Source organism: Peromyscus eremicus, chromosome 13 (genome assembly GCF_949786415.1).
Source record: "Peromyscus eremicus chromosome 13, PerEre_H2_v1, whole genome shotgun sequence".
Lineage (NCBI taxonomy): Eukaryota > Metazoa > Chordata > Mammalia > Rodentia > Cricetidae > Peromyscus > Peromyscus eremicus.
In genome coordinates, this window is record NC_081429.1 from 61,706,462 (window position 1) to 61,733,969 (window position 27,508).

At 41.3% G+C, this 27,508-nt stretch overlaps 1 protein-coding gene and 1 long non-coding RNA gene across 3 annotated transcripts; one reads left to right on the forward strand and one right to left on the reverse strand.

Moving 5' to 3' along the window:
• Positions 1 to 27,445, forward strand: Slc40a1 (solute carrier family 40 member 1). Its single transcript, XM_059278293.1, has 12 exons — positions 1 to 164; positions 1,154 to 1,320; positions 6,601 to 6,683; positions 8,077 to 8,168; positions 9,273 to 9,463; positions 9,901 to 9,968; positions 13,968 to 14,127; positions 16,154 to 16,269; positions 16,760 to 16,886; positions 23,059 to 23,304; positions 24,030 to 24,680; positions 25,854 to 27,445. The coding sequence occupies exons 5-12, from the start codon at positions 9,421 to 9,423 to the stop codon at positions 26,165 to 26,167; spliced, it is 1,725 nt and encodes a 574-aa protein (XP_059134276.1). The 5' UTR covers positions 1 to 164; positions 1,154 to 1,320; positions 6,601 to 6,683; positions 8,077 to 8,168; positions 9,273 to 9,420; the 3' UTR covers positions 26,168 to 27,445.
• Positions 19,880 to 24,594, reverse strand: LOC131923302 (uncharacterized). Of its 2 annotated transcripts, none has more exons than XR_009382568.1 (3): positions 24,062 to 24,594; positions 21,268 to 21,569; positions 19,880 to 20,539 (listed from the first exon to the last, which is right to left on the reverse strand). It is a non-coding gene; the product is annotated as an uncharacterized LOC131923302 (long non-coding RNA). The 2 variants fall into 2 exon arrangements; XR_009382569.1 differs by lacking the exon at positions 24,062 to 24,594 and adding an exon at positions 23,051 to 23,437.
• Positions 27,446 to 27,508: the final 63 nt, after the last annotated feature.

A 27,508-nucleotide genomic window follows, 5' to 3' on the forward strand; every position in this document is an offset into this window, starting at 1 on the left:
CTTTTGATATTAGATTTCCATCACCTGAAAAGATATGCCCTAAAGCTCTACAATCCTGTTCTTATTCTTCCTAAAATTTGGCCACCCCCTCTCTAATTTCACAGCCACTGGATTCCAATGGAGCAGTTTCCTTGATTTGGGAGACAACAGAGTCACACTGTTTGGTGAGTATTTTCTCTCAGAGTTAGTATGGACATACATATAAAAAGAAGTTTACCAGAGAGATATTCAGACCAGTAATATACCTCTAAAATGGTTCCCGATCCTGTGTGTATTGTAGTGTTCATTTGTACCTGTGACTGGAGTTTTATGTAGTCTTATAGTCAAACTGTCTTTGTACAGATATTCTTGAGTCAGACTTGGAAGCCTTTGCTATTTTGGTCTATATGAAAACACTAGCTACTTAGACATGTGGTATACTTAGGGTTTCTGGGACGTTGGTGTCCTGATGCTTTTACATGCTAGTACAGTCTGTGAGGCAGTTTGAGACTTATGGCCTTGGGGAGCTGGGCAGTCTCTTAAACCTGTGAACGAGAGAAAACGGAAGAGTTGTCACACGTATGATCTGCAAAGAGAAAAGGTGATAGATTTTTGCCTGGGCCATTGCACAATCTAATAAAGAGAAACCAATTTAATGTGGTTCATTTCAGTAAGAGATTATTTCCCAAATCTATCGCCAGCTCAGTATAAGTGCATAATTGGAGAAAGAATACATTTAATTTGCTATCATTATAGTCTTGTTTGAGTTGGTCCGCAGCTTGTAAAAGGAGGCTGTTTTTGAAGCTGCGTAAAAGGGACGCCTGAGACATGAATAGGAGCCTTTACTAACCCACTTCACCTGACTCTCAACCTTAGCCTGGATGATCTGCCCTGCGAGGAGCTGACACATAGTTAGTCATCCCTCTTCTCCGACTCACATTTACTTTAAAGGCAATGGTGTGGATGTAAAAGAGGAAAACAAATTAGACATGTCTAAAGTAATTGGTACTAAGAAGAAACAACTAAACTCCTATAATGATACCTTACATCCTCATAAGCCGAAAATTATAGTGTAGGTATTTTTCATTTGCTATTTTAAATTAGTCAAAACATTAATGTTTTCTACTGTGACTCCTTAGGATTGCATTATTATTATTATTTTTTATCTCCAAAGGACAAATGTATCTTAATGCTGAGGAGAATATAAGCAGTTATACAAAAAGCTCATCTCGGGACCACAAGAAATGGGATGCTGAGCCTGCCACAGCTTGGTAACTAGTCATTGTATCTATCAGAAGGAAAGGATGTGGATGGACGGGGAAGGAGCTGATGGAGGATCAGGTAAACCTCAGAAAATAATCCCCGAGGAAGTTGAAGTCGAATGTAGATTGACTTCCTGAGTCAAACGCAAGCTAAGTGCATTCTCTTCGGGGCTGGTAACTCAAGAAATGCTTCCGAATCAACCATGCCAACACACTTCACGTCTTTTGGGCCTCTCTGTAGGTGTCCTCTCCATATGAGATGTTGTCCAGGTGGAAAATTCTCCAATCTCTGTTCTCACTTTAAAGACAACATCAGATTAAACAATTCAAAAGCAATCAGTGTAAGTGCAGAAGCCCTAAGAGCGTTATCTCACTCTCGGTGACCGTATTGTCTCAGATTATGACTATTTGGACCTGATAGGTAGATGGATACTTTACAAATAAATAAAGGTTCTAAGCCACCTTCATGGATGCCTTAAATTTCCCCACAGGTATAATATCAAAACCAACTTAAGTAAAAAAAACCAAAAACGCTGAACCATTACCCATTTTCCTCTTAAGTAAAAGAATGCTGACCCAAGGAACTGGAGCTATGGCTCAGCAGTTAAGCACACTGATCTTCCAGAGGCCCCAGGTTCAATTCCCAGCACCTACATGGCAGCTCACAACTGTCTGTAACTCCAAGATCTGAAACTGTCACACAGACATACATGCAGGCCAAACACCAAGGTAAATAAAAATAATAAATAAATTATTAAAAAAGTATTTAAAAGAATGCTGACATATTAAAGTTCTTTCAAATTTATTATTGCAACATTGAGCTTTATTTTAAAGTTTAATTAGTGTTTTATGAAGAAAATGTAGAATTGAGCATAAATAATATACAAATAAGACCCAGTAAGTTTAAATTAATCTCTTTGTTTTAGTTCTAAAAGTGCTATGTGTTCACTATAGGGAGGCAGAGGCAGGCGGATTTCTGAGTTTAAGGCCAGCCTAGTCTACAGAGACAGGACTAAGACAGGCAGGGCTACACAGAGAAACCCTGTCTCAAAAAAACAAAACAAAACACACAAAAAGAGAGTTAATATGTACTTATTATATAGAAAATACTATAAGTAAAATAAGTATCACTGTACTACTGAGTCATGATTAATATCAAATTTCAATGAATTTCATATCAGAATTCAGCTAATTCCTTCATTTACACACAAAGTAGCTGTATCTAAACAAGTTTCCCAGAGACACAAAAGCTCTTTTCAGTCAAGATGGAATTCTGTTTCCTGGTTCCTGACCTGAAGCTTGGCCACGCCACGCTCACTATCCTTGCTGAAAGTCCACACTGGCTCCTTTCATCTTCAGCTTTCTAAATTCTCCTCAAGTCAGTTCAAATCCAAGTACCCTTCCTTCCAGCTTCAATACAAAATCTTCCCTACCACCAGAGGGACACATGCACACACAGTATGTGTGTGAGAGTGTGTGTGCGTGTGTGTGTGTGTGTGTGTGTGTGTGTGTGTGTGTGTGTGTGTGTACAACAGAGCCTCTGGGACTAATTTGATGTGTGATATGCTGTGGATATCGCTCTATATAAATAAAGCACTGATTGGCCAGTGACCAGGCAGGAAGTATAGGCGTGACAAGGAGAGAGGAGAATTGAGGAAGGAGGAAGGAAAGAGGGACCGGCTGGAGCCACCACCAAGAGAAGGAAGATGTAAAGTACCGGTAAGCCACAAGCCACGTGGCAAAGTAAAGATTAATAGAAATGGGCTGAATATAAGAGTGAGAGCTAGACAATGATAGGCCTGAGCTAATGGCCAAGCAGTTTAAATAATGTAAGAGTCTGTGTGTTTATTTTATAAGTGGGCTCCGAGACTGGCGGGACTTGGCGATGGGAGCTGGAGGAAAATTCTCCAGCTACAGTGATATCCACAATAAAAGAGCTTCTTGAATAGTTATTACCAGGAAGAAGTGCAGAGATGACGGGCCACACTGGTGGAAGCCCATGAACTGTAGACTAGTGGCTGTGAAGCCCCAGGGGACTGGACTAGGCCCTCTGGATATGGAAGGCCTTTGTTTGACTCGAACTGTTTGGGGAACACCCAGGCAGGGGGATTGGGATCCATCCTTGGTGCATGGGCAGGCTTCTGGGAATCCAGTGCCTGTGGTGTGACACCTTGCACAGCCTTGGTACAGTAGGAAGCAGCTTGGACCTGCCTAGGCTCAGTGTGCTGGGCTCTGCTGACTCTCCATGGGAGACCTTGATTTGGGGGATGTGGGAATGTGGGGTGGCTTGGGAGGGAGAGCTAGGAGATAGGAGGAGGGAGGAGGGAGGAATCTGTGGGTGGTATGTAGAGTGAGTAGAAAAATTCTTAATAAAGAAAAGAAAAGAAGTGAGAAAACACAAAAACATTACAATGAAAAAGAACTATGTAAATTTCTCAGTAAATCATTTCCTAAATATGAAAAATTATCCTCAAAGATACATTTCTATTGTACCATGGAAAAGTCCATCTTCTAAACATAATAAGTCTATATCTACACTTTTATTGACAGTTTAAAAAGAACTGTCACAATATTACATAATCTATACTTACCATGCCCCCTTTAAAGATTCTATTTAATTCCTACCTCAGTGCCAAGAAATCCTGGAATTTAGACTATTTCAAAAATATTTTTAATCAAGCTCCAACTCCTACATCTTCTAATACTTGTCATAAAACACAGAAGAAGCAAACAGTATAAAATAAAATTGGAATTTCCTCAAACATCTCAGTTTCTCTGTATTAAAAAAATAGAAACCTCATGCTGAGCAGTGGTGGTAGCCTTTAATCCCAGCACTGGGAGGCAAAGGTGGATCTCAGAGTCTGAGATCAGCCTGGTCACTAGAACGAATTCTAGAACAGCCAGGGCCAAGGCTACACAGAAACCCTGTCTCAAAAACAAACAAACAAACAAACAAACAAACAAGAACGAAAACATAAAACCCCCCAAACTCAAAACCTCCAAACAAACCTCAGGTTTTCGCCGTGTGATTTCACCCATGTTATAGACACAGAAGCTAAGGAGAGAGTGACCTGTCATCTGCATGGGGGCCGCAGGGTCCATGAAGAAGCTCTCCAGCAGCTCCTAGTGTCAAAAGTCTCTGCCCCACAAGGAGGCCTGCATTGTTTTATCCCAGCAGCAGGGCTTTTTCTTTCACTATGTTTTTTTTTGCTGTCCCTCAACTGTCAAAGCTGTTCCCTTCAAGATCCGTCTTTGCCTGATTTCCTGGTATTTTTAGTCGTGGCTTGATGGACTTATTTAGGCTTATTACCCGACCTGTTTCATCCCACTCTTGTTAGTTGATGAGAAGGGGTGAGAAAGCAGAGAGCCCTGGCCTTGTATCAGTTCCTCTTGGTTCTTTACCTGAGTGACCTCGAGGGAGTTGTTCAGCTTCTATTTGCAGCTGGAATAAGGACAGGATTACTTCACAGGGTGTTGTGAAGAGGAACCGAGATGGTAATATCTGATAAGAGTCTGGTCTTGGACCTGCCACTTGTGCTGTGCTCTAAGGGGAAGGTGCCTTTTGTTATACGTGCAGCTCAGTGCAGATAACACTAATGAAGTGTTTCTGATGGGCATTCTTGGGAGAGGCTTTCTTTCGAAATGTTGGGATAAGTCAGTGATTTCAAATTGTGTGGGACTAGAGGGCTTTGTCCAGATCATGTGTAAAGGTCTTTTTGTTTTCTCCTTAAAGATCTTTAACCACCCTAATGTCTGTGTAAGCACAACTCAAGGATCTAAGATTAGGGAATTGCCGAAGCATTTCACAGCTGGGGAACGTCATTACCTTTAATATGGTACAGTCCTTTGTCGACATGTAATGATAATTAGTCATTTTATGAGACTTGGTTAAAAAAAATCAGCAGTACTGTTTTCTGAAATAAAATAAACCAAACAAAATAAAGAGCAGGTATAGTGCACATTCCAGGGAAGGCCTTGAGGACACACATCAGTCAGTCAGTACTGCGTTGGACCTGGGAACTCTGTCCTAAATGGAACATTTTTGCCTTTAGCCCAGAATGCAAACTCTTTGACTAGAAATTCATGGCCAGCAAAGTGGGAATTAGCTCCAAGTTGTTTCTTAGAAGCAGGTATGCCATCTGGAGTGTCTGAAGCAGGTGACTTGGGTAGGTGTGTACACTGAGAACTGTTTGGAAGGATGAAGTTTCCCAAGAGAGCTGAGATTTATGTGCTCTCTTCTGTGAGGGATGCAAGCAACTGAGAAACAGAAAAAGACAACAAATCACATGAACATGACCAAGTAACAGAGAACTGAGTTCTTTTTATAGAGCCTTAGGATGGCAAGGCTGAAAGCTGTCTCTAGGATTGTGGTCAGTAAACATCCATCTTTGGCTTTATTTGAAAACAAGTAACAATGGAATGGACTTTGTATTGTAACGGAGTTTGGTTAGAAAACAAAAGGAAAGACTATGGAAAAAGTTGAGAGGCCAAAATATTTATTCAGCGAAATTCATATTTATTTTCTGGCTACATATGGAGACAATTAAACAATTAACATAGTTCTCTGTTTTAGTTTCCAACATGATGGGCAAGATTTGATTTCTGTTCTTTCTACATATTTGACCTACATTAATCCCAATCCACACTAATATGGGAATATGGCAAACTTCCCTTTTAAGATATATTTTTTTGAAGCATGAGGTAAAATTCACATAATATAAAATTCACGCATTTATATCATTCTAAAATATATAGTTTTAACACTTTGGATAAATTCACAGTGTTGTACCGTTACCACCGTCAAGACTTCTATCATCTCAAAAAGATACCCCGTGCCATGAAGATGGCACTATCTATTCTTCCTGCCCTGAAGACAACTATGCACTTTGTATTTATGGATTTGCCATATATATATGTATGTATATGATATATGTTTTATATATATTATATATATAATTTTGGAATACTCTGCATTCATTTTTTAAAGGTAGAAATGTATGAGAAGGAGAGAGAAGAGAGAACAGAAGAGGAGAAGGGAGGGGAGGTCAGAATGCATTTATGGAAATCTTGTCAAGGTCAAATCCATTTGGGATACTCAACCAAAATGAAGACCTGTGAGCAAGCCTATCTGCCTGTTAATGGTCTATGATGTGAAGTAAGAACCTGAACTTAAATTTATGAATCATCTACTCCGTTTGAATGTAACAGAAATGCCAATACCGATAAAGGCGCTTGGACAGAAACTCGGCTTTACAGTGGTAGCTCTGTATCCAATGGGAGCTGTGTCCTCAGATCTGAGGCCTTCCTGTAACAGCTGGTGATAACCCCACTGTGTTTTTTCCTTTTCACTTCTCTTCAGGGCAGGGGAGTGGTGATCAATCCCTGGGCTGTTGTTGTTCTGGACAGCGTCAGATACAGCAGAGGCAACTGAGGGCCCTGGAGGTAAGTAAAAACGCAACTTGGAAGTAAAAGAATAAAGACTCCTTTTATTTCTCAATCATAAATATTTGCTAACAACTTCCAGTAAGAGTACATTTTATTCTGGCTGGAGTATTTGAAAGATTGTCTTGGGAACTGACAAACTTTGGAATAGCTCAATAATGATACATGCCTATCATTCCATCACTAGAGAGGCTGAGGCAGGAGGATTGTGAGTTCAAAACTGGTATGAGTAACTTAGATTCCATCTCATCAATAAAATGCTGAAAATGAATTGAGAAATAGTCTTTTGGGTACCTATTTTTCGTTTTTGAAAACTGGTTTAAAGCATGCATGGCTCTTTTAGTTATGATTAAGTTGACAAGAAAGTTATAGATTCTGTTCCGAGAGAAAAATTCATTTTGGATGAAATTGTACTTTTCCACCAGTCAAATGTGTCTTTGGAAGGAGGAAGAGCTGGTGATGTCTTGTGACTGAAGCTTTGTGATCCAGAATGTCAAGGCCAGGAAACTCTGTCACTGTGTATATTGCAAGTGTTTTGAGAGTTTTCACTCTGTTTTCTTTTTTATCTCCTTCCATGTCTTGAGCTCCAAAACCACACTCTTAACTAGTCATTCTCGCCGACTTGGCCAGGATTTAGGAACCCTGGCCAATGCTCAAATATCACACTGCTTTTGCTGTCTATGGATCTTACTTATTTTCTTTCCTGTTTGCTTCACGGTAGGCTCCATCTGGCCTGCTCACCTCTCCCCTAGTTTTGGCTTCTGGGGACTCCTTGGTGACAAGGGAAACAGAAGTTCCATGTCACCCTCTGAGGCACCCGGCGGCGTCGACTCAGCTGTTTCTGGGAGTCTGCAGTGTAGACTTCTCCACTGACTGAAAGTTTAGCTGCCTGGAGGGTGGGGACAGCTCAATGCACACCCTTAAGGCTCACATCAATTAATGGGAAGGACACAGAGGTCCCTGTTACTGGCACACAGTGACATATGTGCAAGGAACCAAGATAGTTTGTATTTTGCTTGAAGATCAACAAAATTCAGAAAATAGGAAATTGTGTCACAATTTGCTGGATGCCGCCATCCTAAGTGTCTCATGTAAGCACACTTCAGGTTTTCTTCAAAAGACATTTGGATATACCACCCCATTTTACAATTTCAGCAGACATAACCAAACCTCTGAGAGAGGAGAAAGAACTTAAAAGTTTTGTGTGAAAGGAAAGAGAGGGGTTTGCAAAGCACAAAAAAGCTGTTAAGAGCAGTAAACTGTGAATCCCCTATCTCTGCTCTGCAGACCTCATCCAACGAATCCAAAAGCACCCCGCCCGCAAAGACCTTTGGGGCTTCTGATAGAGAGTCCAGATACAAGGCCTGTGCTCATGAGTGGCTCTCTTCATTAGCAGGTGTCATTCTGCCGGTGCTCGGAGTGTGCAAGCTGGTTGGCGTTTCAATGTTGAGGATCACTCTTAAAGTGTTGACGAGATTGACAGAGGTAAGTGACAGGCTAGCACAAGGAGCAGGTATGCCCTGGGGATAAACTGAGGTCACTAGAGGCTTGCACCTGGTGCATTTTGCTGTAGTTATATTCACCCATTCCTTCAGGAGGCTACCAGACGGCCTTGTCCGTACTGGCCCAGACCCATGGTCCCAACTGGGATAACCGGTATTCCTGGTAACCTCCTGTCAGATTCTGGGGCCTGTGGAGTAGCAGAGGAGGCAGGTGTGGCGGGTTGAGAGCTCGGAGGGAAAGGACAGTGAAGGATGCCGTCTCCTGGCTGCGCCTGCAGGACAGAGGGCAGCCCCGAGTCTCTGCTGGGAGGCCTGCGTTCACTGACCGGGTTGTGGAGCGGCTGCACTCTGATCTTTGAATCCCCTTCCTGCGCTTTGATTCCACTGCTGTGAGAGAAGTCCCTCTCTGCAGTCCGGGGAAGGAAAACATTCTGCGCCGTAGGCAGGCCGGACGCAGAGGCCGGGAAGGTTGCCTCTGTGACACGACTTGTATTTACTTAGCTACCTGCATTCCAAAATGTAGCTGGGGTGGGAGGCTCTTTCTTTCCGCTCCAGCTCCCGCTGAGCTTTGCTTAGGGACTGTCTGGCAATCCGGTGGCCAGAGCAAGTCCTTGCCTCTAGCACCTGCCAATTGGCTCTTTGTCCCCAGGGTGTCCCCTCGTGGTCCACGCACAGGCAGGCCCCTTCCTACAGTGCGGGACACCCGACCTCTTCTCGGGTTTCTCCTGCGGGTGGCCCAGCCAATGCGCAGGTGGTTCGCGCCGCCGGGGTGGGGAGACTCCTGGGAGGGCGGCCGGCACCAGGGGACGGCAGCGCAGCTCGCCCTGACCCGGGTGTCCTGCTGGGAGGGGCGTCCCCGGCGCTGGCGAGCTCCGCCCCCGCCTGCCTATAAGTGGCGGCCCGGCCCACGGCGCGGCGGCGGCGGCGGCGGCGAGAGCAGGCTCAGGGTCTCTCCCGCGGCCCGTGGATCCTCCAACCCGCTTCCATAAGGCTTTGACTTTCCAACTTCAGCTACAGTGTTAGCTAAGTTTGGAAAGAAGACAGAAAGAGACTCCGGTGGCAGCTTTGCTGTTATTCTTTGTCCTAGTTGTCCTTTGGGGTCTTGGGCAGGCACAAGGCTGTTGTGCTTTTAGCGGTGCTATCTCCGGTTCCTTGCACTCCTGTGAACAAGCCCCTGGGCAAGAGCAGCTACAGCAACCAACATCAGAACAAGCAAGGGGAGAGCGCCTGGTGTCATGACCAAGGCAAGCGATCAGAGCCGCCAGGAAGGATGCTGCGGTGAGTTGCGTAGTCAAACGCATCAAGTGGTGGGATTGCAGGTGGGACAGGGGGACGCAGTTCCGTGGGAGTTGACTTCTGCTTTGACGGAGGCTCAAGAAGAATGTAAATTCAAAGTTTGATTTTAAAAAAAAGCTTGCGTATAGGCAAGGGTAGACTAAGCCGGGCAGTGTGGAATTCCTTGCACTCAAAAACAAAAACAAACCGCACCAAAGTTAAAGAATGTTGAAACAGAGGTTTCTTCACTGTGCATCAAGTTGGGCGGTTATTGACCAAGAGGCCACGCTGAACCTAAGTGGATGGTATGAAGTAAACTGAAGCATCAATCTGAAGGTGACCTGATAAAAATCACACATCATTATGCCCAAAGCAAACCCTAACCTGAGCGCACTGGTGTGATTAGACATGCTTGTAATTTGCTTTCTGTGCCTTTGTAGGGTCCTTGGCAAACTACCTGACCTCGGCAAAATTCCTTCTCTACCTTGGGCACTCTCTCTCCACTTGGGTAAGTGAGAATGTACACTGATTCTTGGAGCATGGTTGCGCAAGTTCTTGTTTACTTTCATTGGAGACAGTTGTATTAAGCAAAATTCCAGTTTTGTTGTTCAGTTAAGGAAATAAATTGTTCTTAGACACATGTTTTCAACAGAAATAGTTTTTTTTAAAGATATTTTCCATGAGTGTAGCTGGAGAGTTTCTCTCTGGGTCCCGCATGTCAGTAAATGTAACTTAATGGTGATATTCTAATACTCTACAGAGATGGACAACTATCCAACTTGTGTAATTGACAAGGACAGGAAAATGTGTATAGTTACTAGGGTTGATAAATTCTAATACCCCCTCCTATACTGGAAAGGTATCTCATGGGCCTTCTTTTTTTCACATTAAGAAACTTATCTGGGGGCTGGAGAGATGGCTCAGCGGTTAAGAGCACTGACTGCTCTTTCAGAGGACCTGGGTTCAATTCCTAGCATCCACATGGCAGCTCACAACTGTGTATAGCTCCAATTTCAGGAGATCTGGTACTTTCCCAGACATACATGTAGGCAAAACACCAATGCACATAAAATAAAAATAAATAAATCTTTGAAGAAGAAGGAGGAGGAGAAGAAGAAGAAGAAGAGAAACTTATCTGTTTTCTTCTCTTGTTAAAGTCTGGCTCCAGCATGCCTGCATCATGAAAATAGAATAGAATGATATACTGACGAATACCAGTGTATTAGTGCAACAGTAATATTGTAAGATTAGTTTAAGCCAAGATCAAATATCTAAATTATAAAAATTCTGATCTTCAAAATGGTTATCTGTGGCTACTTAATATGTGGATAGTGTAAGCTGTGTTAAAAACCACCACTCAGTGAAAATTAGTGATGAATTCACAATTCTCCCATTCCTTCCTATGTGGTTTTGGGAGAATCCCTGTGTTTTTGCTAGTCTGGATTCCTTTATCAATTCCCCAAATACTCAAAAGAGAGCTGGATGTCTTCAATGGATGATTATTACAACTTTAAGGTTAAACATTTGTTTTTACTGCTTAAAAGTTATAACTCTAAACATATTTCGTGCATTATAAATAAGGAAAAAGAATTTCAAGAGTATATTTTGAAGTGATAATTTCTTTTTATTGACTTACCTGTAAGACATGAATGGAAACCATCATATGAGGAAATCTATGTCCTAGGGAAATGGTTAAGTTGGGTTGTTGGCTCTCTGAGAAACAGCAGTTGCAGATAACTTCTTAGAGAAGCTAACCTCCTGTGTTTTTGAATGCTTACACAGGGATGACTTTGCAAATATATGTATAAAAAAGTGGAATTGGCTTGTGTTTTTTTAGCTGATGTTTTTCCAATTTAATTCAATAATATTAAGCATTAAAAGGACCAGTGATGGAAGAGTGTCTGGAGTCCTCTGAGAGAACTAGGTGCCTCTTTTCTAAACACTGATTAACTTCAAGGCTCATATGACCTTCGGGTGTCAGACTGGCCAGACCATGAGAGGAGATATGGGTGTCCCAGGGGGTTTCTTTTTTTCTTTTTTTTTGTATTGAAAAAAGACTTTTGTCAAGAAAATTGAAAGCAAGTTCCTAAAGAAAGGTGAAAGATGCTTGTTCTAACCTCATAGTGAACCGAACAAATGGGCAAGTCCTTGGGAGAAGGAAAGATGAAAAGTCATGACTGAAGCCATGTAAGGGTTAGTGCTAAGTCCTCACTGCAAAGTGCAAAAGAGGGAAGCTCCAAGTAGGTAATTTTGTTTTTGTGCTTTGTCTCTTGTGCATATATGTATACACACACACACACACACACACACACACACACACACACACACACGCCAACACGGCTGAATTGTTGTGATTCCTTAGACATTGGATATAGGGACATTTGGGCAGAAGGTTCTCTGAGGTTAGGATTGTGTGGATTTGTAAGTTTTTTTTTATTTCTGACTTCATTTCTACTAATGGGTCAATACATTTCATGCTACCATTGGAGTACAAAACAGGTAAAAAGTAGATGCTTTTGTTTAGGAGTTTTTAACACAATTTAGGAAGGGCTTTAGAGAAGTAACAACAAAAAGAGCCATGTAAAGAGAGCAGTGAAAAGGAGGAGTGCATTGTGTCTCTTTCACGACTGCTTCCATTTAAGCCCAGGTGGTCTGTGTCTCTCAGGGGCCTACCTCTGCTCACAGAGGCCTCTGTGGAGTGCCGTCTGCCTGCCCCTCCGGTGCTCCTTTTCCTCATAGCGTTTGTTACCACTTATCCTGTGCTAAGTTTGCCCTCATCTTGGTACACCGGAATGCCCGCAACATGAAAAATGGCCCGGGTGCACTGCTGAAGCTGTGAGGCCCACAGGAGCGTGGGGCACGCAGCAGAAACCACTCTGTAGGCATTTATTAAGTAGATTAATATGGCTGTGGTTACTTATTCTCAGATCCAGCGTGGGTAGGTAGGCATGTAAACAAATATCAAAGTATGTTGAGAGCACATCGCGGGGAGGCAGAAAATGGAAGCATGAAAGGACTGGGTGAGCACTTAGCCAGTAGTTACTTAGTGTTACCCAGGCCTTGGGATTTTTATAAGTACACAATTTGCCACTTCTTAAAATTAAGCTTTTTGGAAATTAGGATAGCCAGAGCAATTTCAACTTCATTCTCCAAGCTCTAAATCTTGTGTTCATTTTGGGTTATGATTGGAAACTGTATCATTCTTTGCACAAAGACTTCTCTACCTCTGCATTGCTAATGTTTGGGGTCAGGAAATACTTTCTGGTGGACTGATGGATGCCAGCAGTATTTACAAACCTCAGGCTCCCTTCAGGCATGGAGGTTGTGATACGCCAAAGCTTCTGAAAACATTAGCAAGTGATTTCTGAAGAATAGAATGCTCCCTAGTTGAGAGTGACTTGTTTTTCATGTTATCATGAATCAATTTAAATTTTGAGTATTTAGGTTATTATCTTAGTCTTATTAAAATTTAATAGCATCTGACTTATCAGTATAATAAATTTCTTCCAACATATGAAATTTATCATGAGAATTTTGCCAGACTTTGGGAAGATCTCAGAGTTGAAGTTCTTTCACACATGGTCAAATATGTAAGGAACTCAGTCTGGGAATTTAGTGATGATTATGACAAAATGTTATCTTTCTTCAATGTTAACCCAAAATGTCAGAGCTGGAACTTATAATCTTACAAAATGTCTAATCTAGATAGCTCATATATTAATCTATCTGACTAATTTAAAAGTTTCTGTTAAACTTATACCACATTTTATGCCAACTAATTGCAAAATTCCTTTTATATCTGGAACTAAGTAAAGATATCGCTCTCTCTCTCTCTCTCTCTCTCTCTCTCTCTCTCTCTCTCTCTCTCTCTCTCTCTCTCTCAGTTTTTTTCAAGACAGGGTCTACTATGTTGCCCTGGCTGTCCTTGAACTCACACTATAGCCCAGGCTGGCCTCAAACTCACAGCCACCTGCCTCTGCCTTCTGAGTGCTGGGATTAAAAGTGTGCAGCACTACACCCAGCTACCTTTTCTCTTTTCAAAACTTATCTGTATTAAAACATTAAAATAACTGCTTACTTATATATTTATTTCAGCATCTTTGGTCTTATGGGATCAGAGTTTCCCTTGTTGATTTTTTTTCCTTCTGATTGTTCTGCTGTTTAAGAATTTGAAATAAATTTACTTGTGGAATAGCACATTGTTAATATATCAATGAAAAATTATCAGAGGCCACAGAGGCCATTCCTACCAGTTCCTAAATTGAAAAGCTGGCTTCTGTTAGCATTTAAGTTAAACTGATGCTTAGAAACAATTAGTAATAAAGCTTGACTTGTCCATTGTGCTGGAATGAAGTTTTAACATTAGGCCAGTATTCAATTAGTAATTATTGACTTGAAAACTCATCTGATGTAGCCAGAAAGTATCCCTTTGATAAGAAAATAACTTCTTGAGTACAATGGGCTACAAACTAAAAACATTCAACTAAACATCTTTCTCTTATCTAAGGGGGATCGGATGTGGCACTTCGCAGTGTCTGTGTTTCTGGTGGAACTCTATGGGAACAGCCTCCTGTTGACAGCTGTCTATGGGCTGGTGGTGGCAGGCTCTGTTCTGGTCCTGGGAGCCATCATTGGTGACTGGGTTGACAAGAACGCCAGACTGAAAGGTGAGTCTGTGTTCTTTGGACCAGCCTGTGTAATGGAGAGAATAAATCAGTGTGGCTGACTCAGAGAGAGGACTCACACAGCACAGCTGAGGGATAGGGGTTGGTGGCCACACCTGGATTCAGGGTCCTGAGGCTACTGCACTAGTTGGGATGTCAGGATGTTGACCTAATAGATTTTTCTTTCTTTTGGCCATTTGTCAGTTTCAAATGTTAACAATTAACCCTGTAGCCAGTTTTCTGGGAATCATGTTAAACATTAAAAGTTTGCTTAGCTCTGGCTTCCTCTCTAACCAGGAATTGCACTAGAGGCTCTCTAGTGTGGTGTTCCTGGGTACAGCTTGAACATGTGTCCTTGGTTTACTGTGTTACATACAGAAGTGTGTGCAATGGAATTTGAAAACTAAGTATTGATCCAAGAGAGAATAACTATATCTAGACCACAGACAGTTGAATTATACTTTTTTAGGGAAAAAGAATAAATTATAATATATTGTACATATATGATAAAATGACCTTTATTCTAGGGTATCAAGATATATCCTTATATACAAGAGACTGGAAATAACTAAGCAATTTAGTTATAGAATATAAGAGGTATGTGGATAATTATTTGAAGCTCAGTTAATAATGAAAAGAGCTGGCCATGCCTGCCTGAAGACAGACACTGAGAAAACTTTAAGGCATAGCTAGTTTTGCTCAGTTCACAGTGACTGCTCCTAAATAAAGAGTTAACAGGATTATAAAGTTCTAGGATTTGGTGTTGCTAGTTAAATGATTCATATGAAGATTTTTCTGTTTTGAGAGTGAGTAGATCAGAGCACATATAGAAAAAAATTCTGTATGCTAGTGAAAAACAAATTCTTCTTATAGCTGTGCACAAGAATGTTACACATAGGATTGTTTAACCGTGAAATTGTTGAGCATTGCAATCATGTGTTAGGACAGTGCTAAGTTGGATAGAGAAGACTGTGGTGTGATAGGAGTCTCCTGTGTCTGCAGTATAAGCAACTCTCAAGTCACCCTTCATGAAAAATCTTTGCTGATATTTATACAATGAACTCACCATTTCTTCCTCTGTGTTCTTTGAGACTTTGTGGTACCTCTGGTATTGTACTTAAATGGTCATGGTAATCTGCTCATATCTCCAATACACAATCTTGGTGTATTGGCAGTTAGTATTTAATTCTTTGCTATGACTGCATGCGTGTGTAGATGCATGAATGAATGACTTCTATGTTGGATTATTATTTCAGACTGCCTTCTGAGAGGAGTTTGAAAACTAAGTATTGATCCAAGGGAGAATAACTGTGTCTAGACCACAGACAGTTGAATTACCAGGCATAGGCATAAGAAGTATTAAATATCCTGTCCTAGGTGATCTGCCTAGAGAGTGGTGGAGAGAGGACTACTGGGTTCTTATCTGGCCTTGCTCATCTGCATGAAGGAGTGTCTCTAACAGGACTTGCATTTTCTGTGATGGAAGGTGTAGCTCAGGGTTTCACAACAATGACCAAAAAAAAAAAAAAAAAAATACAAATCAGAAGAAATTTGCTAGTTGTTGGTTCTTGGCAAATGTTTGTGAATTTTCCGTTTGTTCAGATTATTTTATTAGATCAAGCTTGCCATGTAAGTGAGAGGTTATGGATTCCACAACTTCCTCCTCACCTCTTTTCTAACCCCCTACATGTTTTTATTTTAGCTTAATCAGGTAAGGGTTGAAAGGTGGATCTTATCCATAGAATAGTTCTGTTTAAGGCAGTAAACTTTTTAGTAAATAAATTAGATGAAATGCAGTTATCGTGAAAGACTTCAACTAGTAGAAGAAAGTCACGAGTACTTTATTTTGTTTGCAGATTTCACAGGTCTGTGTCCAGGAACTAGCTGAGGCAGAATTTAATCTTGGTGGGTTTTCTTTGTCTTGTAGTAATTATGTATATGCATCCATGTAGTCCAACGGTTGTATGGATGAAAGCATCCTGCTCAAGAGATGCTAGAGCACTGAACATTTTGCTTTTGCTCTGTACAGTGGCCCAGACTTCGCTGGTGGTACAGAATGTCTCCGTCATCCTCTGCGGAATCATCCTGATGATGGTTTTCTTACATAAGAATGAGCTCCTGACCATGTATCACGGATGGGTCCTCGTAAGTTCTCCACTGGGTTCCTGCTACTTGTTTGTTTTCAGGGTCCTGAGGATGGAGCCCAGGACCTCGTGAGTACTAAGTATACACTCCACCACTGAGCCATGCCTCAGCTCCCCAGGATTCTGGATGACAGACTGAACATCTAACAGTGGTGAAAGTGTAAACCCTTTATAGTCTGGGAGTGTAGCTTCTGGTTTTTCTACTGTAACCTTTTAATATTGATTTCTACATCCACAGGCCATCTTGATCCTCTTTTGATGAAGTTTTAATGAATACTTATTTAACTGCACATAGATGATTATTGATATAATTTTTGCATTAACTATAGATGATGCAGAGCTGAACAATGTCATGCCCTTTAATTTCTGACTCCTGGTACTTAACTGTTCCCATGTATAAGAAAGTTATTTACTTCTTATGAATGAGACTAAAATGTAAAAAAAAAATTGAACTTGCATGTTAACTCAAGGTTTTTGCTCTAATCCCTTAGACTGCCTGCTACATCCTGATTATCACTATTGCAAACATTGCCAATCTGGCCAGTACTGCTACTGCAATCACAATCCAGAGGGACTGGATTGTTGTTGTGGCTGGAGAAAACAGAAGCAGACTAGCAGGTAATTTGGATTACCTTTTCAACTAAATGAATCCGTGGCTGTAAGTGGGAGGGGAAGTCTTTTTACTACTGGTCATCTGGGAAGAACACTCCATGGGATGCACTGGGTTTTGTATTGTTGCCGAGACAGTCCTCAGACAGTGCAGTGATTTATCTAGTTGTTAGCAAGTTAATTTTAGGATAGTTACTGCTCTGTCATTCTCTGTAAAGCTAGCAAAGAGAATATCTCACTTGAACTTTTCCTTTTTTTCTTTTAAAGTATGCTGTTTCTGAGTTTCAGTCATGATGATAACAATCTGACATGATATTTCACTCTCATAAATATGGACATTATTACACGTATTTTGAGGATTGTACCATTGGTACTGTTTCTTTCTACCAAATGGAAACAACACAGTTGTACAGGGATTCTTGAAGTTAGTTTCCACTTCAAAAAAAATATTTGAACAGCCATTATCTCACATCCTACAAAATGAAAGGCTTTTGAAATAGATTTTCAAAGGGAAGATAGAATGTGTTCTTTAACAGACCATCTTAGTCTGTTGGAAACAAAGACATGTGGCTCAAGAAAGACCAAAGAGTGCTTTCAAGACAACATGCCCTGTTACATGAGTACTTCTAAGGCTCAGAGTGCCCTGCCTTACTTGGTATTCTCCTTCTTCACCGTAGCGCCCACAGGTTTGAACTGGATTGATAATTACACAAGGTAAGGGAGGAAGGCTACCCAGAGCTACAGATCAGCTGAACTGACTCTGCTGGTCATTAAGATAATGAGTATCACAAACATGTTGCCCAACAATCCCGACAGACAAGAAAACCATTCTTGATGACTGAAGTGGCTTACGCCAGGACACAGAGGCAAAGAGTGTGTGCTGGGGTTAGCAAGCGGCTCTGTTTGACTAGACCTTGTGGTTAAAAAACAAAAAGAAGATAGGAAGGAAACAGTAATTGAAAGAGAACAAAGTCTATGGGAGACCTGGAACAGGCCTGTCCAACCTGCCTGTTCGCATCCTCATCTAGCTATGAACGTGGCCCCACATATTTGTAGGTGACTGACAATACCACGCTCTGATTTTTAAAAGTTGGACACCCCTGATCTAGAAAAAAAAGAATTTGCCTGAACCATCACTTCCTGGTAGCAGTATTACAACCCAGAGAATACTACTGGGATTGGGATTTGTGTATGAAAGCAAGCACAATGAATGTGCTCTGTGGGAATTTCTTCTCCAGCCCTCTTTCACTGTTTATTTATTTAAAAAAATTAATAATAATTCCACATCTCTTTTTTGTTATGCTGAAAGAGAAGATTAAGACTTCACCCCATTTTTGTTAACTTTCTCTTTTTAGCACGATTTTAAGCATGTAAAATATGTCTATGTTTTAACATTCAGAGGATATGAAAGAGTATATTTTGAGAATATGTCACAAATGTATTTTTCTGACATATTTGAAAGAAAAAGTTGTCTTCTAAATTGTTTTCTTTCACTTATCTGAATTTATTAACTGTCCTCATTTTGACCCTATTAAAGTCCATTAAATTTAAAGGTTATTTTAGGGAGCTGGAGACATGGCTTGGTCCTTAAGAACACACACTCCTCTTTTGGAGGACCGGAATTCTGTTCCCAGTGCAGCATCAGGCATTCGCCTGAAACCCTGGCTGCAGAGGGTCTGATGCCTCTAGGCTCTGTGGGCACTTGCCTTTACATGCATATACCTGCACAACACATAATTAAAAAGTAATAGAAAGAAAAAAAATTAAAGATTGTTTTATTCCTTAAAATAGCTTTATTAAGGCCAGGTGGTGGTGGCGCACGCCTTTAATCCCAGCATTCAGGAGGCAGAGGCAGGTGGATCTCTGAGTCCTAGGCCAGACTGGTCTACAGAGTGAGTTCCAGGACAGCCAGAGCTATAACACAGAGAAACCCTGTCTCAAACAAACAAATAAACAACAACAAAAAGCTTTGTTAAAAGGGAAATACACAGAATCTTTAAGTGGTCCTAGTACATATTCACAGACAACCTAACTCTGTGGATCTGTGAGAAAATGTTTAGAACAAGTAAAAATATGGTGGGCCATTTCTCAACTGACCCTCTGTTTTTAGTCAATTATTGCATGGTAGAATAATCTAGAACAGACAGCCGGGTGCCTAGCCTTGTGGGCTTTCTCCAGTTTCAGAAGGGAAACGGGGTGTCTGCCGACCTCTTCTCTCAGTCACGTCTTAGTGCTGCCCTCCCCCGCTCCCCCAGCCCGGATAACAGAGAAGTGAGGGAAACCTACAAGTTCTCTTTCCTGATATCTAACCCCAGTGGATGTTAACTGAAAACCAGGTTTCGAAACAGTATACAGAGGCTTCTTTAGTTCAGAGGGTCAGCAGATGTCTGACCATGGACTTGAGGTGTCATTTCTGCTACAAGCAGAATTTTACAAGTCTGAAAAAAAGGACATGTCTAAAGAAAAATAGAAAAGAAGAGAAGTAGAGTCTGTTCCCTCGGCTTCCTGTGAGGATGTTAGAAAGCCAAGTAGGAGACTGGGCTGTAAGGCTGAGCGTGCGTGCGTGCGTGCGTGCGTGTGTGTTTGTGTGTGTCTGTGTGTGTATGTGTATTTGTGTGTGTGTATGTATGTGTGTGTGTATGTGTGTTTGTGTGTGTCTGTGTGTTTGTGTGTGTGTGTGTGTACGTATGTGTGTGTTTGTGTGTGTATGTGTGTTTGTGTGTGTATGTGTGTTTGTGTGTATGTGTGTTTGTGTGCTTGTGTGTGTGTTTGTGTGTGTATGTGTGTTTGTGTGTATATGTATGTGTGTGTTTGTGTGTGTGTACATAAAGAGTAAGATTATCTGTTGGTTGCTGGCTGCTCCCATTTCCTTATTCCAGCATTCATGATTCCAGAGAGTTTTAAAATTGTAGGCTGTATCATTGATTACAGTTAGGGACAGGGCTCCGGCAAAGGCATAGTTTTTCACGTGCGTACTCTATGAACTAAATCAGATATTTTTCAGGTTTAATATTTTATTATGACATTCACTTGTCCGTGTAGCCTGTGTTACCCCTTCCCAGGCTTTCTAATCCATCTATCTCTCTGTCCCCCTTCGTGGGGAAGGCTGGAGCAACAGCTTCTCGGGGGTTTCTTGCTTGTTATTCTGAAGGAAAGTCTATGGCTTGCTCTGATAAAGTAGGACACATAAATTTCATGCCTGAACTCTATTGGTTAAAAGTTGGTTTCACATTTTAGGTGGATGAGCTGCTGGCTGTTATTTGCTTGGCAGGTGCCTTTTGAAAAATTATTCTTCTGTGTGGTATCATGTCCTTGTTACAGTGAAATAAATTATTTCATACCACGTTCTGCGTCATAGTTATAGCCCAAACAACCAAACCAGAATGAGGTAAACACTCATTTGAGTGTTCTTATGGAAATAAATATAAATTCACCAAGAGCATATGTTTGAACATTCAGCAGACTGACTCTCTTCGAGGCGATTACCAATAAAACAGTTAGGTCTTCAAAACTACTGCTTAATTCATTCTGCTCCAGAAAGATAAAAGCTATTTTCTGACATGACCTTTTTCTTGACATAAAGCATTATTGCCTTCATAAGTATTGTATAAAATATAGATCTGGAGTCTTGAAAGCTCTGTGAACCCCAAGTTCTTGATCATCTAGGGAAAGAGAAACATTTAATTAAGAGATGTCCTGTTGTAATGCTATTTTAAGATGCAGTTGTTATTTCTTGAATTACTTGATTTTTTTGGATTCAAATTGCTGAGTGGCTTGGATTGAATCCTCATGTGCACGGGAAGCTTGTCAGCGGGTAGACAGAAGTTAGGGGAGCCTCTGAAAAGACACTGCCACAGGATCGATGAATGCTGCCTTTGCCTTTCAAGTGAAAGGTGAAGAATATCAAAGTCCCCCCGTTATCGTATACACATTGTACACTCACAGGACTAATCAGAGGGCCATTGAAGACTAGAAGGAATGAGGGAAAGGAGAAAGGCAGTTTTCCATGAATGTGCTCATTAGTCATGTATTGATTTTTCCCTGCTAACCCAGATTATTGTTAAGGATCTACCTCATTAATTTTCACTCTGCTTTGTGCTACAGGGCATGACAAAGTAGATAATTTTCTTAGCTGCCCTTCCTTCATCTTTGACATTGTTGTACATTCCCAGGGTCAAACTTTAGACACCCCTAAATCCTCCTCTCTTAATCCCAGTCTTTGTGTCTTAACCTGCCACTCTACATCTGTCCTTCACTTCCCAAGGACCCTGCACATCAGCTGGTACATACAAGCCACAAAATCCACTGCCCTTTTACCCCTGAGAACCCTTTCCATTCTCCCTCTCTCACCCTGTTTAAATTCTAAGGTCAGTCATGATGCCATCCTTACCTCCCAGGGAATAGCCTTGGCTCACTTGGCTCCTCCTTTTGTTGGGCTAGCTCAGGAACTCCCTATAAACCCAACTTTTCACAGTAGAGCAAGACTGGAGAAAACACATGACTTAGCTCAGTGTTCCTGTGGGCATGGAGCTGATCTTCTCGTGCTGACAGATGCTCAATCCTTCTCTGCTTTCTGGCTTTACCCTCCTTCCTGCAGGAACTTTTCCACCTTTCCCACACTGCTGGTTTTTTATATTTCACTCCTTGCACTTTGCTAGAAGGCAGCAGTCACATTGTTCCCTGGAGGGACCCCTGTTGAAAAGATAAGAAGACAGTGTTTCCTGGAGTGGGCCCCTCCTGCTCTGCTGTCTTTGAGGTTCCCGCTGGTTCTCAGTGGCCCATCGAGTGCCCCTCTTAGCCTCACGTCTCTTGATTGCCTCCGTGACTTTCTTGATTGGCACAGGTGACCTCCCCCACTTGGAAGTGCCTTCCCCTTTTGATTTCTAGGACACAGCATTCTTGTTTTTATCACTTTGCTGATTTCTACTCATGTTTCTGACCTCTAAATGTTGGCATTCCCAACACTTTAGTCACCTGTCTGCTCTTGACACACTCCCTTGAGATTCCATCTTAGTCCATTGTTTTAAAAGTTGGCAAACTTCCATAATTGGCTCATATCTCTTTCTGAATCTTCAACCTCATTTATTTTGCTGTTGGCCTCAATGGAGCCTCCTGAATGTTATTAAGTCTATCAAAATCAAAATTTCCAAAATCAAATTCTACTTCTTTTATGCTAAACCTGATTATTCTGAAGTTATCTGTTTCTCAGTAATTAGTAACTCAAGAAAAATAAAAAAAAACACATTTTGTAGTGCCATCTGCCACTCTTCTTCCTTGTACTCTATCAGTCATAACCTGCTACCGACTCATCATGGTCTACCCTTAAAGAAGTGCTTCTCAACCTGTGGGTCGTATATCAGATATTTACATTACAATTCATAACAGTAGCAAAGTTACAATTATGAAGTAGCAACGAAATAATTTTATGGCTGGGACATATAACATGAGGAACTGTAATTAAAGGGTCACAGCATTAAGAAGTTTGAGAACTACTCTGTTAAAGTAAGCATTGAATTTGTTTTGCCACATTTTACATGTCATATGTTTATTTACAGTATTTGTATGCTTGTTTGCGTACATATTTCTACATACATATGTGATGTGTAATGTATATTATATATTGCTTATTGATTTTTTGACTTTTCCTAGAGGGATGTTAACTTCATGAAATGAGGGAAACACTTCTTTCTTCACGGCAAATGTTTTGGTCACAGAGTGCCTTTAGAAATTAGCCTTTCAGGAATCTATACTCTTGGCTTTTAGCTTTATATTACATAAATGGTCAGGCTTTCTTTCTTTCTTTCTTTCTTTCTTTTTTTTTTAGTGAATTGGTGAGTTTATTGAGGTGACTTGCTGGACTTTGAGTAAGGGGTCGTTTTCTTTTCTTTTTATTTTCTTTTATTTTTCTTTATTAAGAAATTTTCTACTCACTCCTCATGCTATCCACAGACCCCCCCCTTCCCTCCTCCAACCCCCAGCCCCCTTCCCCAAGCCACCCCGCATCCCCACATCCCCCAAATCGAGGTTTCCCATGGGGAGTCAGCAGAGCCCAGCACACTGAGCCTAGGCAGGTCCAAGCCCCTTCCCACTGCACCAAGGCTGCCCAAGGCGTCACAATGGTCAGACTTTCTTTGACAGGTTTGAGCTCTCATCCCCCTGCCTCTTGCACATACCTCTGTAGATATGAATGCTACCATCAGAAGGATTGACCAGCTGACCAACATTCTGGCCCCCATGGCAGTTGGCCAGATTATGACATTCGGCTCCCCGGTCATTGGCTGTGGTTTCATTTCGGGGTGGAATTTGGTGTCCATGTGTGTGGAGTACTTCTTGCTCTGGAAGGTTTACCAGAAAACCCCTGCACTGGCTGTGAAAGCCGCTCTCAAAGTCGAGGAGGCAGAACTGAAGCAGCTGAACTCACCCAAAGGTAACTGACCACAACCACCAGCTTCCTCCTAAGTTCAGACCTCGGACTTTGCTGAAGACCAGATGCTAGTTTAGATTTCAGGCTGTGTTTCCGGGGAAGGCCTGGATGAGTTGGATATGTCATCTTTTGAGATTCTGGGAAGAACTGTGGGTTGGATATAAAAAGACTTGGGGTTAGGTCCCTGGCCCCCTTTCTTGTTGTAGGCAGTGGACACAGAGGAACAACTGATTGAGGGTGGCTGGGAAACTGAGTCATAGAAATGGGAAGGCAGGGGAACATGGGCATTTCTTAGCATCCCTAAAGGGAGTAAAATAGCCATTTGGAGAACAGTGGGAGGGGTGAAGAGAAAGACAGATTTTCCCAGGAGAGGCATAGGCTACTTTTCTGGTAAATGAAATCTCCTGAGGTCTTTAGAGAAGGTACTACATTTCCCCACCTAATTTTTATACTTTATTTAGTGAAATTTCCTGCTCTTTGCTTCAGTGAGAGTGTAATCTCTAAAAGAAAGAGAGGCTTTAAAAAGAGACCAAGGGTATTTTCAAAGCAAAACCTGGTACTTGGGAATTATTCCACGGCTGTAATTCTTAAATTAGCAGTAAAAGGAAGACATATTTATAATGTAGTAGTCAAGGAGACCCACCCAGGAGGGGACTGAGAAAACCAAAAACAGTCGGCTTTTACTCTCCGTGTTCTTTCCCTAAAATAACGATGTGTCTTATTAACAGATACTGAGCCAAAATCTCTGGAGGGAACTCACCTAATGGGCGAGAAAGACTCCAACATCCGCGAACTTGAACATGAGCAAGAGCCCACGTGTGCTTCCCAGATCGCTGAGCCCTTCCGCACCTTTCGAGATGGATGGGTGTCCTACTATAACCAGCCGGTGTTTCTGGCTGGCATGGGCCTGGCTTTCCTCTACATGACAGTCCTGGGCTTTGATTGCATTACCACAGGGTACGCCTACACTCAGGGGCTGAGTGGCTCCATCCTCAGTGTTTTGATGGGAGCGTCAGCAATAACTGGAATAATGGGAACTGTGGCTTTCACTTGGCTGCGCCGAAAATGCGGTCTTGTTCGGACCGGTCTGTTCTCAGGACTGGCACAGCTCTCCTGTCTGATCTTGTGCGTGATCTCCGTGTTCATGCCTGGAAGCCCCTTGGACCTCTCTGTTTCTCCCTTCGAAGATATCCGTTCTAGGTTTACGCAGGTGGAACCAGTGCCCCCAACTACCAAAATACCCGAGACCATCTTTTCAACCGAAACGCCTATGTCCAATGTGTCTAATATTGTTAATACTGTCCAGGAGATGAGTACTAAATCCGAGCCCATAATCTCCGTCAGCCTGCTCTTCGCAGGCGTCATTGCTGCTAGAATCGGTAAGAACGCTCTTTCCGTATATTAAAAAATTAAATCATTTTGGAATGCTAGTGCAGAGAATTCAATGATAAATTACCTGAAATACTTCATGGATGTTAATTTAAGCAAACCCCACAGTTTATATATAGGATCTACTCATTAAACATGAAAATTTACTTAATAAACTGTATGTGTATATGTAGATATGTGTGTACATAAAGTGTTTAGGATTTTTTTTCTAAATTGTGTGTGTGTGTGTTTGGGAGTGAACCCAGGACCTTGTATATGTTAAGTGAGCACTCCAATTCTGAAGTACATCCTTAAATGAATATTTTTAAGGATTAAATATTTAATCTCTCCCTGTCTGTCTCTCCTGTGGTGTTTGTGTGTGTGTGTGTGTGTGTGTGTGTGTGTGTGTGTGTGTGTGTGTATGTGTGTGTGTGTGTGTTACTCGGGATCAAACTCAGGGCCTTCTGTGTGCTGGGGAAGTGCCTTAAATTATTCCTCTTTTGAAGACATTGTGGTTGTAAGAAGCACCCTTCAAAAGTTCTCTCTAGCTGATATGCATTTATACATACTTGGCCGTACAAATGAGTTTTATACTTCTGGCCGGAAACATAATGTAAAAGCATCTTACAGAGCAGAATCTAAGTAATCATTAATGGAGCACTGGTAAATGGCCTCTGAATCCATTCATTCTTGAAACGAAACCATGTTTATCTTGTGACACAGAGCAATTCATTTATTTATCAGAGACATTAATACTCAGGCGAGACAGCTTTATTGGGAGCCCTGTGCTACTCAGGTAGCAATATAACAATGATTTAAGGTTTCTGTGCTCTGTAGTCATGGCAGCACATTAGATCACTTCCAACTAGAGTTTGTAGGCTCTGCACCCCTGATTCCATTTTACTTCTGTAGTCTGAATAGTCACAGAAAAACAGGAAGCTTGTAGCTTAGCTTTATTGTGTCTGATGGCTGTAAAAATAATTTCTTGAAGGCATTAATAATCCAATGTATACTAATAAATTATATAAGGTAAAGTGATTAATATTTTTTTATGGGTGATTCAAAGGTTGTAGAGCTCCAATGTGTTTTGCATAGATTACCACACCTGAATAACGTAAGCTATGTAACTATAAGTTAAATGATACACTGAAACTTAACTTTTTAAAATATCCTTTACCATATAGGTCTTTGGTCCTTTGATTTAACTGTGACACAATTGCTGCAAGAAAACGTAATTGAATCTGAAAGAGGCATTATCAATGGCGTGCAGAACTCCATGAACTACCTTCTCGACCTTCTGCATTTCATCATGGTCATCTTGGCCCCAAATCCTGAAGCTTTTGGCTTGCTCGTATTGATTTCAGTCTCCTTTGTGGCAATGGGCCATCTTATGTATTTCCGATTTGCCCAGAAGACTCTGGGCAACCAGCTTTTTGTCTGTGGTCCCGATGAAAAAGAAGTTACAGATGAAAACCAACCTAACACATCTGTTGTGTAAAATAGTGTCGCCGCGGCCCCTGTTACTAGATTGTGGAGAGCATGTGTGCTTATTCTGTACTGCAGAATTCCAATAAACGCCTGCACATTTTTTTGATTTTACCACAGCTGTGCCTTGAGGGCTAAGAGCACTAACTTACTAAGTCAGCAAAGGTGAACTGGTTGTTTCCCCTTACATTTAGACATGGGAAAAAAAGGAAGAGAGAAAGAAAAGGTCGGTGTACATATGGAGAGTGTATAATGGTAAAACGAAGTTTCCTTATTCTTAAGGGTATATGAAATTTTACAGAGAGTGGCTATCAGGTGAGCTAAATTATTCCTCAGCAGATATTTGTTGCCTCTACTAGAATTCAGATCAATCACTTCTCCCCAAGACTCACTCTTGTAAAGTCTGGCCCACTTCCCTTTTCTAGATCTGTAATATCATCCTCAGTCACGTTACAGAATCAGGCTTTTCTCTGTGTCTGAAGATTATAGTCTAATAACCAGTATTACCCTTCTTAAGCCCCTTCAACTTGAGGAATTTATTGTATGTGGAGAATGAAATAGATAACCAGAATTGTCCGAAAAGGTTTATAGTTTAACCTTTGCATTTGGACTATCAGACAGGGCACCATATTACAGTAACACGTGTGTAGCTCTTTATAAAATGACTCTCTCAAGCTGCGGGCATGCATAAGCAAAGCTATAGATTTCTAGTGCCGTGTGGAAGGACCTACACGGTGTTACTAGTGTGGCTGTAGAAGCTGAAAGTTAAGCACTACCCCTAAGGGGGAGGCCCTCATGTCACCAGAGTCACAGTCATCAGCGGTCACTGACTGTCTTGGTATATGAGACAGCTGCCGCCAAGCCTGGCAAGTTACATGTAGAAAAGCAGCCCACCCTTGGAAATGACTGGGAATCCTTTGATGGATTCGTATAGAACGTTTTACTCTTACTGATGTGGGCCTAGGTGTTCAGTATCTCTGCATTATTCTAGAGCAAAAAATAGTCACAAAAGTTTCCCTCTCAATATCTCTGAAAAGAATAAAAGGAAAAACTGTTTTGTATATATTTTTAAAACTGTTTTGCAAGTTATTTTGTAACATGCCAGTACCGACATGGGAATCTGCCTTAACTTTTGATGCACTTTCATGGAGACTGCAATACATTGCTACGAGCACTTTCTTTGTTCCCAAGTTTAATCTTTTCCTTCATCTTTCAACAGTATGACATAATGATTTACTATGTTGTAAAATCTTCATAAATATTTCTATATAAAATGTTTTAAAAATCTTAATTTCTCTTTACTGAGTTGTATTCTCCAATTTTTTTTTATTTCAAAAACTAGCATATAAGGTAT